The sequence below is a fragment of the Sparus aurata genome, chromosome 18, assembly GCF_900880675.1.
Source record: "Sparus aurata chromosome 18, fSpaAur1.1, whole genome shotgun sequence".
NCBI lineage: Eukaryota > Metazoa > Chordata > Actinopteri > Spariformes > Sparidae > Sparus > Sparus aurata.
Window position 1 is genome coordinate 1316675 of NC_044204.1, and position 15947 is coordinate 1332621.

General features: G+C 44.6%; 1 protein-coding gene across 2 annotated transcripts in view; it reads right to left on the reverse strand.

Annotated features, from left to right (window-relative positions):
- Positions 1 to 7565, reverse strand: part of LOC115568271 (atrial natriuretic peptide receptor 1) — an 11638-nt gene extending 4073 nt beyond the window's left edge. Inside the window, exons 1-3 of one of the 2 annotated variants that reach the window (XM_030395402.1) lie at positions 6752 to 7565; positions 6074 to 6248; positions 643 to 741 (exon numbers count right to left, since the gene is read on the reverse strand). In XM_030395402.1, coding sequence (XP_030251262.1) covers positions 643 to 741; positions 6074 to 6224 — 250 coding nt within the window. In that variant the 5' untranslated portion in view covers positions 6225 to 6248; positions 6752 to 7565. Of the gene's footprint in view, positions 1 to 642; positions 742 to 6073 lie in introns of both variants that reach the window. The other variant, XM_030395401.1, reaches the window with a different exon arrangement.
- Between the last annotated feature and the right edge of the window lie 8382 nt (positions 7566 to 15947).

The window sequence follows — 15947 nt, forward strand, 5'->3', positions numbered from 1 at the left end:
AGCACTGATGCTTCCTGCAGTTGGGTCGGATCGAGTTGGATCATGTTCTCACCACAAACGAACTGTACCAGAGTTTGTTTGGAACCGGACCGAGACCACCTCTTCAACAAGGTCTCGATCTGGTTGTTTAGGTCCGCACCCGAGTGCGATTGATGTGTTCACACCTTCCAAAACAAACTGCACCAAGGGGGTAAACGCTCCAGGCTTCGATTCAACCGAACTAAACATGGCAGGTGTGAAAACGCCCTGAGAAGCTCTGACCTCTGGAGGTGGGAAATGATCGATGTCCAGCCTCTCGTGCTTCATGCCTCTCCTGTCCCCACCTTAACTTGCCTAATTGTTCTGGTTCCCAGAGTCAGAGTCCTAGTCGACACCACTGTTGACTGCTAGCTACATAGCTAACTAAGCTAACTAGGTAATTGTATTTACAGTTACTGGTTCATCTGGTGATATTTGCTCCATTGATGGAGATGCAGGGAGGCAGGAGGGAGCCCTCCCAAAGGGTAAATGCCAAAATACAACTATACAGGTTTTCAATTCTTACATATTGTACCCTTGTATATCAAGATTCCACTATAACTGTCTTTCTGTGAGTTCTGTAGATGTGTGTTTTGTTTATCGTGTGTGTGTATTTATACATACGCAGGCTGGTGGACTCCATTCTAGAGGCCGTGTTGACAGTATCTCCAAACAGACAGTATCTTGGCATCTTGTAGCCCACGATTCCTGCCACACATGGACCTATAGATCAAGGAGATCAATCAGCGGCCGGCTCTACGCAGGGGCAAGAGGGGGCAGCGCCCCCCCAAATAAATGTCTTGCCCCCTCAAATCAAAATTTTAGAAGTTGAGAAAGCACATTTTAATATAGTCACAAAATTAATATATTACAAGTTCACAAAATTATCTGCAGTCGCAGAAAAATCTGCTGGAAAAGGGACAAACACGATACAGTATCTGCTTCCTTCTCCTCTCTCTGTCCCTGCGCTGTGCGTGTATTCATAGGCGGAAATCCTGGGGGGGACAGGGGGGACAAGTCCCCCCCTCTAGTAAAGCTGTCCCCCCCTAGAATAATTTGAGACACAATTAATAATTTTTGAACAATGCAGTAGCATTTATTGAAAGCACAATGTAAGCGGTGCTCATTATAATCGCGCAATAATGTGCTATTTACATCTGTAAAGATTTAGTCCCCCCCCCCCCACTCCCATTCCCAAATGGTTGAGTCCACCCCACACTCTTTCCAACGGGCGGAGCTAGCAGCTGCAGCAGCGTGTGGACGGAGCCTGCTACTCACACCGTGCTTCGCGGGGTAAGAGGTCTATACCACACAGACATAGTTACATAAGTTACAACAACACACATCCCATTTACTAAAAGCGCCAGGTCCAGGCTGTCTGCAACATTTATCCTGCATTGTTCAAAAGCCTACTCAATTACGCATGCTGTTAAGCTAAGTTAAAAGCTACAGATAGTGATAGTCACAGACAGGGAGGAGAGGAGAGGGAGAGGACAGGACAGGACAAGAGCAGTAATAATTATTTTTGTCATTCTAAAAGACTGTCTGGATATAAATGTCAGAATCAGATATTACTGACATTTTAGATTTATTTACAGGAAGGTTTTATCCAGTTATCCAGAGTTAATTGTCTTAACTCTCTATCTGTAGAACTGTTTTACAGATAGAGAGTTGGAATACATACAGTTTTGTGGCATAGTTGTCAGATGTTTGTTGACAACACAATAAATATATATTTTTGAGAAATTATTTTATGTTGGATTATTCTTGAAGGTATTTCCTTTAGTTTTGGGATTGTTTTTGAGCTTTTACCTCTTGTAAAGATATTTAATGGACTGTGATGGAAGTTAGAACAGTGAACAAAGGCATTATGTCAGATTTGTTCACAAAAAGTGTATTATTGCCACCTTCCACCTGTAATTATCATTACTTTTGATAACATTTTTTAAAACATTTGATTTGAACATGCTGACAGTGCAAGAGTGCAACACTGCGAGAGAGAAAAATAGCATAATCTGATATCTGTCATCTGGAAAAAGGCAGTTATTTGATTATGAGAAATCTGATAAACAAACTTAGTTGTTTGCCTGATAATTAGTTTATTCACTGCATGTGTACATGTTAACTTGATTTCAATCATTTTGTTTTAAATCTAGACATGTGCAGCTGGACTCAGCCAGTGCTAAGAAAGGTCTTCTGCCTGCCTGTTGGAGAGACAGAGAGACTAAAGCATCAAATTGCGGTAAAAGATGCTGTATAAAAGACAGGCTACAACTTTATTCCTTGTCCCCCCCTGGAATTATTCTCTAAAATTTTTAGTGTTTATTGTCCCCCCCAACTATGAAATGGGATTTTCGCCCCTGCGTGTATTCACAGGCTGCGCAGCACACACACACACACACACACACACACACACACACACACACACACACACACACACACACACACCCCTCCCCTCCCCTAAACCCTCAGTAAATATCCAATCACTGTTGCAGAATGCAAATGAGCCAAGACGTAGCCTGACAGTGTAGTGTCAGGTTTTACCACAGCCACGGAGCGGGAAGATTTTGAAGAAGCAGCTCACAAGCACAGAGATGAGTGCCCACGTCCACTGTATGTGACAAACTGAAGACAAATATTCTGTGTCCAGGGGCGGGCTGGCCATAGGGAGGTTCGGGAGTATTCCCGAACAGACTGTCTGTTCAAGGCCGAACCGGCCGGTGGTCGGAACCTTTACCCCATAAAACTGCCGCAGGTGGCACAGAGTGGAACGTCAGACTGGGTCAATCTAATATTTAGCATATTAAGGGGGGATACGAGCGGCCCCTCCCAACATCAGCTGATCCTTGTTTCTATTAAAATATGTTTGGCTCAGTCAGTCATTAAACCGTTATTTTCCTGTTTAAATAAAGAAAGAGGAGTGGGATAAATTCAAATGAGCAAACATGCTAAAAAGAAAGAAGCCGGAGAAAGCCGGAGGGTGGAGCAGAAACATTAAGGGCAAAAAAGAAAAAACGGTTAATAGGGGATGCAGTCAAATGCTCCAAATTAACAGAGCTTTTAGTGGTGGAGGGGTGAAGGTCAGCCCGGCTACAGTCAGCCAAGCCAGTGAAGACACGGACCCAGCAGGGTCACATTTCCTTATTGCAAAAGCAAACATATTTCAGGAGAGAGTCTGTGTTCAAAGTTAAAAAGATATTATTTGAATCTATAGGCTATACATCCTGTCTTTTACATCCTAACTCAATTATCATTGTTGCTGTTATTGTTATTATTAGCTGACAAGGCCAGTGTCAGTTGTGGAGTTGATGCAGAGGGACGGGATAATGCCAGTCATAGGAGTGAGGAGGAGGAAGAGACAGATGAGGAGGGACAGGAGAAGAAGGAGGAGGAGATGGAAAAGGAGGAGGAGGAGAAGAAGGAGGAGAAAGAGGAGGAGTAGGAAAGTGGAGCAGGAACCACCAAAAAAAAAAAGGTACAGGTGCCAGGTACAGGTGCAGTGTGCAGGACTGGGTTGGCAATAGGTCTTTGCGAAGAATTGTATGTCATATGTTGATGTTTCAGTTCCAGTCACACAGAAACAATAAGCCCATCCACTCCTGCAGTTATGTCAGTGGCTTTCTGAGCTAGACATCCGTTTTCTTTCCAGTGTTGAATGAGTTAGGGCTAATATTCGTTATTACTGATGTTCTTTTCATGCAGATATAGCAGTTCATTAGATATTTTTTATACTGCAAATAAAGTATTCATGTTAAAATTACGGTTCCACTTACGTCCGTCATGCAATCAGATAAAAGGCCTCTCCAAACCAAGCTCCTGGGCTGAATTTCAATCCCAGCCCGCCCCTGCTAGTGTCTGACAGACCCCTACGTAAAGCCCCGCCCCAGGCTGTAGTTCTGCACTGTTTTGTTTCATATAATGACAGCGTTTTTTTTTTAACAAAGCCAGCTTTCTTATTTTCTGCTCCAGCTTCCAGCAGCTCACAAAGAGAAAGTTGGACAGGTCTGATGGTAGAGGCCTGACAAAGTGCAATCCACTTCTCCAGGTTGGGATTGGACACATAGCTAACAACCCAATTCAATGAAGAAACACTGTTACTATAAGCACAGAAAAAAAGTGCTGGAGCATGATGTGTACACATGATGCCCCTTCATATTTTTGTCTGCCCCCTCATATATGTCTGCATAGAACCGGCCCTGTCAATCAGAATCAGAACACTTCATTAATCCCTTGGGGGGAATTGTTTTTGTTCCAGATCCGTGCAAAGTAGAAATAGACATACAGCATGAATGGAAACAAGAGATAAAGATAAAGATATAAATACAATTCTAAAATAGACAATAGAATAAAATAAAATATTAAAGTAGACAATACAATAAATTATAAAAAATTAAATAATAAAGTAGACAATCTGGAAATATATACAATGTACAGTGAAATGGTTGTAGTGTTATAAATGGAATGAGTAATTATAGTTTTGTTTGGTTTTGTTTTTATGAATAAATGTTCAATACATCCCGCAATGCAACAGGGCTGGAGAAAAAAAACACTGGTTGCGTTGATCACATCAGACATCTTGAATCCACACTATTAAAAGTGGTCCTTAACCCCTGGCTGTATAGAGTGGTGTAGGGACGACCCATTTCCGCAAACCAACCCTAAAGTTAGCATCTCCCTGGTTCCGTCAACAAAAAGCCTATCTCTACGTTCGCTGTGGTGACATTTAATGTCCACGACAACCTCTGAGGTCTCTTTTAAACCATCTATAAGCAACCGCCTTTTGGAAGGCATGTAAGAATTCAATACTTGGGACATTTAATGTCAAATTTATTTTGCAGAACAAAACATGTAAATTATCTTAAGCCTGTATTTAACATAGACCATATTTCAGAAAACCAATTCAGATAGCTCATAGATTTTGAAACAAAGAAACCAGGGCCCGCATTCACAAAGAATCTTAAGTCTAAAAGTAGCTCCTAACAGGCGAATTTAGGAGCAACTCCTAAAAATAATGGCCGTGTCAGTAGTAACTTTAGGACTCCTAATTTTTGAAAATAAGAGTTATTCACAAAAAAAGCCTAAAAGTAGCACCTAAGTCTCGGAGACCTTAGAAGTAGTCCAGAGGACTCCTAACTTGCTAAGACCTGGTCACAGCCGAATGTTTTGGAGACGCTAAATGACAGGGAATTATTAAAACGATATTGGATGGACCGTGAAGGGATTGAAGTTGTGGTTGAGTTGGTGAGGGACGCTAAGATAAAAGTCTTTGTGGGGGTGCCGTTTAGCTCAGTTGGTAGAGCGCGCGTCCCATGTGCCGAGGCTCTGCAGCGGACCTGGGTTCGTCTCCCGGCCCGGGTCCCTTTGCCGCGTGTCACTCCCCCTCTCTGTTTCCTGTCATATTGTCAGCTGTACTATCAATAAAGCCATAAAAAGGCCACAAAAATACTTAAAAAAAAAAAAAAGTATTTTGAATACAGGCACAGATGTGCAAAAATGCTATGATAAAATTCTGACTTAAATAGATGGATGCTCTAACTATTTAAACTGCATCACCAAACCATTTCTTATTATTTTGTTCTATCATCATTGTGGTTTAATCATTTAATTGCTTAAACTCCACACCATCTGCCTCTGACTATATAATACAACAACATGATTTCCCGAAGAAGTATCTTTCCATTTGTTGAGCTGCTGTCATTGGCTGAGCTGTTTCAAAACTATGAGACCAGTGATGTGATTGGCCGAGAATGTATTTATTAACCACCACACCCTCTGCACCCTCTGATCATAATTCCAATTTACCCAGCCCTTTGTGCTGCTGTACATACATGAACCAAAATATCAGATTGCTTGGAAACAACAAGACAATGCCTTTAAATGTTGGGTTGATGGTGCCCAATGGATTATGAGACATGGGTCAAATTGTATCATAATTTATGCTGCATTGGAACATAATGAAAGCTCACTGGGTATTCAGAATTTAAATGAACCTTGAATATCTGTCACAAATGTAATGTAAATCTAGTTTCTTGTTTCTAGTTTCGGCTCCTCTCACCTGTGTGGATGCCGGCTCGGAGCTGCAGCCTCTGGTTGGGCATGTGAGGGATGGAGACCTGTCTGACGGCTGCCACCAGATCCAGAGCCATCTTGGCGATCTCGTCAGCATGTCTATCCCCGTTTCTCTCTGGCAGACCGCTCACAACCATGTAGGCATCCCCAATTGTCTCCACCTGGTTGGACAGTATGGTAACAATTTGTTAAAAAGAAATACAATTTTGCCATCTGAATCATTCCGTGAAGATACATGGGGCAATCAGGTACTGACTTTCATGATTGCATGACCAAAATTAATAGTGCTTTTGTATAGCAAATTTGATGTTTTTATGGAAGTTTACTGGAAGCTAATACAAGCTTATTAGTCTCAAGCTAATTCATACAGGGCATTCCTAAATTGTGATGTTTCACAACTTGCAGCTGGTCAAACTAATTTTGTAATAATTTCTTGGACAAATGTTATTGCTTTCTTTCAACAAGTAACCATGAAAAAAGGTACTCAAGCTAGTATTGAAATAAATGTACAAGTACATTGCAAAGAATTAGGTATGTATAATGAGAAGAAGAAATGGCTAATTCAGCTGCTAAGATTGCACTTTCAAAATTGACAATATATATATCACTGAAAGAAGCGCAGTGGCTAGACTTCACAGAAAAAAGGACATACCACACTTCTCACCTTATGTCTGCTGGGATCAGTTCCAGCTCCCCCACTCCTCACGTAAAGATAAGCGGGTATGATGTGAAAAGTGAAAAGCACAGGTATAACTAAAGCTTTGCTCTTAATTAATTGTTTGGATCCTGATTAGCTTCTACAAAGTGGCTTCTCATCTTCTTCACACACAAAAACAACCATTTCAAATCACACACAGTATCAGGCTAAATACACATTTTCCCACTGTGTCATTGTGTTATTTGATAAAACTGTCCATTCTAGGGTGGCCTTTGATTGTGACCAGTCCAACACACGTCTGTGCACTAATCTTACTGTTTAATCAGCATCTTGGTAGGCCACACCTGTCAGGTGGATGGATTATCTTGGCAAAGGAGTGCTCACTAATTTTAACAAATTTGTGTGAATTATTTTCTTAAAACTTTTACTTCAACTTGTACAATATGCAAGCAAAAAAGGTGTTGCATTTATTTTTCTGGTAAGTGAATAAAGATCAGTAAATAAGTGAGATAGCCATGATGCCTGTGTGAGCAGCGCACGTGTGTAGTGTAACATCTTGCTTTAGCAAACAATTGCTGTGTCTCAATTCAGGGTCTGCACCCTTCGGAGAGTGCATCTGAAGGCCAATTACGTCACTACGCCGCATGAAGGCTGTCCCAATTTAAAGGCTCCTCCAAATGCACACTGCAAATGCGCCCTTCTTTTACCTGTTTTTGGAGGCTGTACTGCTTCTATCCTTCATGGCCTAACATATCCCAAGATTCTTTGCGCACCCGAAGAGAAGTAAGAAAGAGAGAAAAAATGGCGACCTCAAGTGGCGCAGATCTCACATTTAAATGTAAGTATTGGGTCTACAGTATATGCGGTTTTTACTCATTTGAACCTTAAACGCCAGATATGTTAAACTTCATGGGACCTTAAAACATCAAAATATCAGTTAAAATGCATTGGTAATGCTCAGCTTGGTGCATTTGGAAGTAAAGCCTTAAAAACCTTTACTTTCAAACGTTAGAGGTTCGGAGGTTGACTTATATCTTATCGTGACTGTTGAGATGTTATAGACTATTTTTACTTCATATACATAAATGGACCAAGATTAACAAATTTAGATCAGGCTGTGATCCCTGCTTTATTTCCAGACTGTCAACCAGTAAAGTCTAGTTAACGTTTGAATTGAATAAAGAGCTAAGTTTATGAGTATCCTTATGATGATTATATTTTTGCTATATTAGAGCCCTTTAATAGTGCCCCCCCCCCCTGTCCTAACTACCTCAATCCCTGAGGACATACCAGGGCCAAGTGACAAGGAGGAGGAGGATGGCGATGATGAGGCGGAGGAGAGCCAGCCAGGGCTGAGGAGAAAGAAGGGGAGGCAGGATGAAGGAGGACATGAGGCTGCAGAGAGGATGGAGAGGTTCTTCTCTCTACTCCAGAGGACAATCCTGACATTATTTCTGTTGTTATTTAGATTATTTTTGAATTATTTGTTCATAATTGTTCATTTTAAATAATTCATTAAATAAAATATTGTTCTATTGTTACACAGTTTCTAATCCATTCAGTATTTACAACGCAAGTACAATTTATAACAGCAAACGGCATCAAGTGCTACTTTTCAGGGACAACAAGGGATTGAATGTTTCTTTTATTATTAAGGTCTAAACATGTACAACTATTTACAAAATTACAGAATAAATAACTATTTACACATTATTATTAACTATCAACATTTGTTTTATTAAAAACAATATAAACGCAATAAAGATCCTGGTGTCAGTGGGACATCATCTGGGTCGGTACTCAGGGTGTCAGTTTTGTTGCATGTGAAGGTGCATAGATAACAGAGTCGGGCTGTGTCTCTCAGTAATGTGTATTCACCAGCTGTGTACATAACAGACTGAGGTGTGTCACACACCAAACAAGTACATGAACATCCATGCCCCCGGGGGGGGGGGGGCTGTTGGCTGCATAACATTACCTGAGGCTCTAGCAGCTGGCCTGCCACATGGAGAAGAGTTCTCAGCCTCCGTGACATCAGCCGTTGTGCTGGGCAGCTGTGCATGCCCTCAGTAGGCGTGTTCCTCCAGTGTAGAGAAGCCTTCCAGGGGTCCTTGTCGGCACACTCTGCTTTTCTGCATAGGCCTTTCACAATCTTCACTGCAGACTCTGCCTTGCGTTAGCGTTTGGGTGTCTCGGGGAGGACATGATATGCTCGACGCCCTACTCCCTCGCAAACGCCCAAAACTCTCCACATTCAAAGTGACCTCCACAATCTGAAATGACCCGGTCAGAGATGCCGTACCATGCAAACTGAGCCTTGCACCTTCTGATGGCCGTTTCTGCTGACAGGTCTGGAAGTAGATCGATCTCCCAGAAGTCAGAATAGTGATCCACCGTGAGCAGGAAATCCTGCCTTGCGTAGCTGAACAGGTCCATGCTCACCAGCTGCCAGGGACGTGCGGGAAGCGGGTGTGACATCATGGTCTCCTTCTGTTGCTCGTGTGCATACTCACTGAACACTGAGCACTGCTGCACATAGTCTTTGATTTCTCCCTGCACGTTTGGCCAGCAGAGAGTGTCGCAGGACTGTCTGAAACAAGCCTTACCCCCCACGTGGTTGTAGTGGATCTGTCTCAGCATCTCAGGACGCATAGCTTTAGGAATGATGACGCGCTGGCTCCTAAAAAGCACACCATCCTGTGCGCTTATTTCATCTCTGATGGCCCAGTAGTCTCTAATGGCTATGGGCCTCTCTTCTTTGTGTTCTGGCCATCCCCCCAGCACGACCGACTTGAGTGTTTGAAGACACACATCCTCCTTTGTGTGTTTCTGTATCTTTGCAAGGCGGTGGCTAAAATAGTCTGCTTGCTGAATGGCTGCCGTGTCACACTGCTCCTGCTGCATGCTGCAGACCATTTCACGTCTGTACTGAGTGTCTGTTCTCAGTGGCCCTGCTGAGCATGTCACTTATGTACATTTGAAGGCCCGGCTTGTACACCACCATGAGGCAGTAGTTCTGAAGTGTAAGGACGTGCACCTGCTCTGCAGGTACTTTGGTGCACTGAGAAGGGGCTTATTGAAGTTTGACACTAGCGGGCGGTGGTTGGTCTCTGCAGTTACATCACTCCTCCCATATAGGTAGTAGTGGAAGCGTTGACAAGCGAATACAATGCTCAGACACTCCTTCTTAATCTGCGCATGGTTTTGCTCTGTCTGTGTCAGTACGCGGGAGGCGAACACAACTGGCTGCCCCCCCGAAGCAGGCAGCAACCCAGTCTGACTGGAGTCATCATAATAACGTAGTACTGGCACCGCCGTGACCAGCGTCTTGATTTCCTTCATAGCAGCAACCAGTGCCATGGCACCTCTTTGTCCAGCAGCCTCCTCAGCGGTTCACACACCTCTTACAAGTGGGGCATGAACCTTGATAAATAGCTAACAAAGCCGACACACCACTGAACGCCTTTTGCATCCGCGGAGTTCGGCATGTCCATGACCGCCCTGACCTTCTCGGGGTCAGCTTTGAGGCCCTCCGCCGACAGTATGTGGCCATGAAAGCAAACCTCCCTTACACATAACTGCAGCTTCTTTAGGCTCAGCCTCAGCTTCCCCCACCTGCATCTGTCCATCAGAGCAACAAGGTTTGCATCATGGTCACGCACAGCTTCCTCCTCCATGTCCCCACAGCCAACAACGAGGATGTCATCAGCTATGGGCTCAATCCCTGCTAACTCGGCCAGCAGCTCATGTTGTTTCCTCTGGTACAGCTCCGGTGTGACTGACACGCCGAAGGGGAGCTTCAGCCATCGCTTTCTTGCCCATGGTGTACAGAACATTGTCATCAGGCTGCTCTCCTCATCCAGGCGACACTGCAGGAATGTGTCGCGCGCATCCACCAGGGTGAAGATGCGTGCCTTTGGTAGCTTGTACAGAACGTCATCTAAAGCGGGCATGAGGTAATGGGACCTCTTCAGGACTCGGTTACGGGGCTTAGGGTCGATGCAGGCCTCAATCTGTCCGGCCTCTTCACTATGACCAGACTGCTAATCCAGTCTGTGGGCTGAGTGACTGTGGTTAAGTGTCCATCCTTTTCATATTGGTCCAGCCGCACCTTAACAGCCGCTTTGAGGGCCAACAGGACATTTGTTGGTGCGCACTGGACTGGCGCTATGGTGCCATCCAACTCGAAGTGAATCTGGCAGCGACTCGACTGGGCTGGTGAACACATCATTGTAAGTGTTAATGAGACAGTCTCTGGTTAGCTCACCTGTCTTGCAGTGCTCCACTTTGTTCAGTTCTTTGGGAATGGTGAAATGCATCAGGCCAAGTCATTCGCATGTTTCCTCTGAAAGCAAAGGCTTCTGGCTGGTGCACACAATCTCAAAGTCCAGTCTGTGTGTCTTGCCCCTGATGACACACTGTGTGCTGTACAGCCCACCTCTGGACCCCTCTGTGCAAACTCTGTTACAAACCACTTTTTCCTTTGGGCGTTCACAGCCCCCGCGCTCTCAGCTGTGTACATCTCTCTCTCATTGAGGTCGCTGTCCTCCGGGTCCCCTGGCTACAGGTCGTCTACAGCGTTCAGCTGGCGTGCATGCTGGCCTCTTTTCATGCAAACTTTGGCAAAGTGATTAGCAGTGCCGCACAGGCGACATGACTTTCCAAACGTGGGGCACAGGTCTTGTCCCCATCTGTACAGTGTGCCACAGTACTTGCATTCACCTGTGCCCCTCTGTGGCTGTGCAGAAGTGCTGGTGGACTCGGATGGCCTGCTGGTAGGTCTCCGTCCTGGTCGCTGTCCATATGCCACGTTGATGCTCTCCCCAGGCACAGAGCTGCTAAGTGACATGGATTTTGACTTATTGTCCAACACCTCCACTGCGCGGTTAATGTCAATAGCCCCCTCCAACTTAAGGCCCTTTTCTCTTAGCATGCGTTGTCTGGCGCCATCATCAGTTATTCCAAAAACAAGCCTGTCCCTTATGAGCTCATCTCTTATAGCTCCATATTCACATGTGGCAGCTTTCTCTCTCTCAATTGTGTGACAAAAGCATCCACGGATTCTCCTTCCTCTTGTTTGAGGTTGCCAAAAACATACCTCTCAAAGACAACATTTTTGGACGGTGTGAAGTATTGTCCCAGTTTGATAATTATCGCTCCCGCGTCTTGCTGCTCTTCCACCGTGAGGCTCAGGTTGTGCTTGTAAACATGATGGCAGTCCTTCCCTATAAAGCCTGATTTATGCTTCTGCGTCGCGGCGACGGCATAGCTACGTCGTCGACGCAGACCCCTACGCGGACCCTACGCCGTAGCCTGAAGTGCGCCTCCAAAAAATCCTGACTCCTGAACGGCAAGGACTGTGATTGGTCCGCTCAGAATGTCATTTCCGGCAGTTGCTTTTCCGGTCAACAGTATAACAACACCGCCATTTTTAAAGTTTTTGTGGTACGGCACGGAAAAAATGGACCAGGCAGTCGAGAGAATTATCTCCGAAAACACCCGCTCCATCTCAGTTGCCATTGTTTACTGTCTAACCGGAAGAAAACCAAGGAATCCGATATGAACCCCCCGAAACCAAACAAAGACACAACCACACCCCCCTAGCAGCTTGGCGGTGAATTGCAGAACAACGCGTTCCCTCAACGCAGAACTTCGAATGCTCAATGACGGCGTAGGGTCGACGACGTAGCTACGCCGTCACCGCGACGCAGAAGCATAAACCAGGCTTAAGCCTCCTGAGCGTTGCTGCCTGCACCAGCTTCTCTGCTTTGTTGATCCCGGTTGCAAAGAGATAACCCTCAAACTCTGATCAAAAGCTAGCCCAGTTGCTGTGAAGATCCCAGTCATCTTCATGGGCTCCGATGGCGGAATTTGGAAGCCATCGTCTCAGCACGATGCTAATGCTAGCAGGCTAACGGAAACTTCAACCTAAGCCTAAAAAAACCCAAAACAAATAAACAGACGCTGGTCCAGCGATAGGCAGCGTAGGTCTCACTCTGGGTTCAATACAATACAATACTTCTGACACCATGTTGCATGTGAAGGTGCATAGATAACAGACAGAGTCGGGCTGTGTCTCTCAGCAGTCTCAGACAGTCCGTTTACATGCACATCTTAGTCGGATCACAGCCATAGTTCTACTATGCTACTCAATCCGACATCTGCAATTGTCCGAGTATACTTGCCGGTAAGAAAATCGAATTATTGGCCAAAGCATGTCATACCCCGGTACGATAGGTGGCGCTTTACCCATTTAAACTAGTGGTAATAGAGCCACCTCCGGCTGACCTCTTTACATCACCAGCAACAACAAACTCTGCCTCAGCATTCAAGAAGGATGGCGTACAAAGAGCAAGATGAAGCTACATCCTTGTACATTTCGTATATGGTGCACATGATAATTACAAAAACTAGATGCACAATGGCGCTCTTGCTTGCGGTTATTTCGGAGGAAAGATGCCGCCGCCACCACCGCCATCGTTGTCGTCCTTCTACTTCCGGCTCATGGCCCCGGGAAAAAAATCTCAAGCCTGCGCAGAACGCAAAATCCAATCCGATCTGATATAATGTATACATGCACGAGTAATGCGATTATCAATCGCTTAATCTAGGTGTTATAATCTGACTATGAGAAATCCGATCCGGTCCGATTTTAGTCAGACTAAGGTCTATACATGCATCTTAAAAATCTGATCATAGTCGGACTGACCCAGTAATTTGATTTTCTTGAGTGTCATGTAAACGCACTGAGAGACAGGCCAGTCACATGCTCTGCCTCTGCTGCAGTGATACTACAGGCACAAATAAAAACAACTAAAACCAGCAGAACTTGGGACTGAGCTACACATTATTTCTATTTGGTTTACACTTAAATAAAAAGAATGTGTGTGCACTACCCAACTACTGTATACTACTGTACTACTCTTAATCTGATCACAGCACATTTTGTGTAGTGCCAGTTGAAATTGATGAAGCTTTTACTGGTAATGATCTAAGTATTTTATTCCTTTCAGAAATTCTTTATCACCTTGCCTTACAAATCCAACCAACAACAACACACACACGCACACACAGTATCCTTAATTAATACCAATTCACTATCTCTATCTATGCCCTCGTTGGGCCTCATGCAAATGGCTCAAACAAAGAGAAGGCCTCTAGGGGAAATTAAAAAGCCTAACTACTAGGGCCTTATCAACATGAGGAGTTGAAGAACAAAGGAACTGAACCAACGCCCAAAAGGTGTGAAGAACTGTGACTCAAGGTATGACACCCCCCCAAAATTTTCACCTGGTCCCTATTGGCTGCGGGCCAGGAAACTCTGCCAGGATCACAATGACATCACTCAGAGTTTAAAGGTCAGGAGACCCCACTGCATGTCGCTAGTGATGGGATACTCGATTCCTTTTACTGACTCGAGTTTGTATGAGTCACTAAAGTGAATTGGGTTTTCGGGTCACTTGAGTCAGTCACCCAGAGGGTGCACCAAGTAATGTACAAACAAGTTCCACACTGCTCAGGTGAGGGTGCGGCTCTCTGAGAGCACGGGAACAGGGAGGGAGAGAGAGCGAGTGAGCTGTGAGCTGCCTGTGAACTGCGAGTTGGAGATGCTGAGTCCTGAACGGTGCGAAGCAGCAAGTTTCTTGGATAAGGGAGGGGTTCTATGAGCTGGGAGGGAGAGAGTGAGTGAGCTGTGAGCTGGAGCTACTGGACAGAGTTTAGATTCTCTGCCCGAACCAGGGCCCGACCCTGTCCCGACCCGGGCCGACATTTCCCGTCACTATCCTTGGGCTGGGTTGGGCCAGGCCCTTGATCAAGCATTTGTGTTTTGTATTTTTTTAACTCAAAATAATGACTGTATTTCCAGCTACAAAACGCGCCTCTCTCTCCTCCCTCCACGTTGTTTGAGTCGCTGCATGATCTAACACGTGAGTGAGTAGTTTAATCTGATTACTGGTTTGGAAATATTAATGTTTTAGATTTCTTGTTACTGAAAAAAGTGGTCAGATTAGAGTAACGCGTTACCGGCATCACGGATTGTGTAGCCTAGGGCAACATGGAGCTTGAAGATGTAAAGAAAAAAATGAAAACAGGAGAATTAACTTTGAGCAAGTTTAGAGGAAAGTCGGAGGTATGGACCCATTTTAAACAAGTCGTGGGCATTGACAACATGTGTCAGCTTTTGTCGAGTTCATTAAGAGCGGCACTTGTTGCATTATTCATTAAGATAATTTTAAACAGATTTCTGCAGTTCAAACAACTCGGAATTGTAGTTGAGAACGTCAGTTATAACAGCCCACATATTAAAAAAATGGGTTCGGGCTCATAATTACAGTTAATGTGTCAGGTCAGGCCGGGCTTGGACACAACGTGCACGGGCTCAGGTCGGGTCAGGCTTGATTTTTTGGGCTCGATCTAAGCTCTACTACTGCGTCAGTCAATCATTCTTTTTCTGTATCAGCCTGTAATACAGCTCAGCTCGGGGCAGAAAGGAGAGGAGACAGGGGAGTTGAGTTGAAATACTGACCAGAGCCGTTGCTTCAGCCACAGAGCTTATACAGCAGTTTGCTTGATACATTTACGCAGTTGCAGTTAGAATAACAATTGTGTGGCATGTCTCCTCTTTGCAGTTAGCTGGCGGTAGCAGCGGTGAGTTAATGGAGACAATAACTCGTAACTCCCGAGTCAGTAAAAAGAATCTCGAGTTTTGAATGATTCGTTCATGAATCGCACATCACTACACGTCGCATTCCCAGGGTAACGTGAAGCGGTGCAGAGACTCCGTTTTCACTCAGAAGTTGCCGTAAGGGTGTACTTTAAGAAACGTTTTTTTCACTTCCTGAAACCCTAATGCCCTCAACCTACTCCTCATCAACTCTCTCTACGTCCACCAACTCCTCCACCTGACACCCCTCGCACCAGACTGTCAGGTGTTTTCCCTCCATTTTAACGTTTTATTTAGTGCAAAGTGTAGCCTCAACCTTGTCAGTATATTTTCCTTTCTCCTATGTACCCTACTTACCTGTTTTTACACGCTTTTTCCTACACAAACATAAATGTACCATAAGCCTTTACCTTGTTGCCACTTTCAACTAGGCTAATAAACCACCAACATCGTAGTTATTTTCCTTTATCCATAAATTTCCTCTCATCCATGTGATGTTTGTTTACCATTCGCTATCATTTTACCATCAATTAGTTC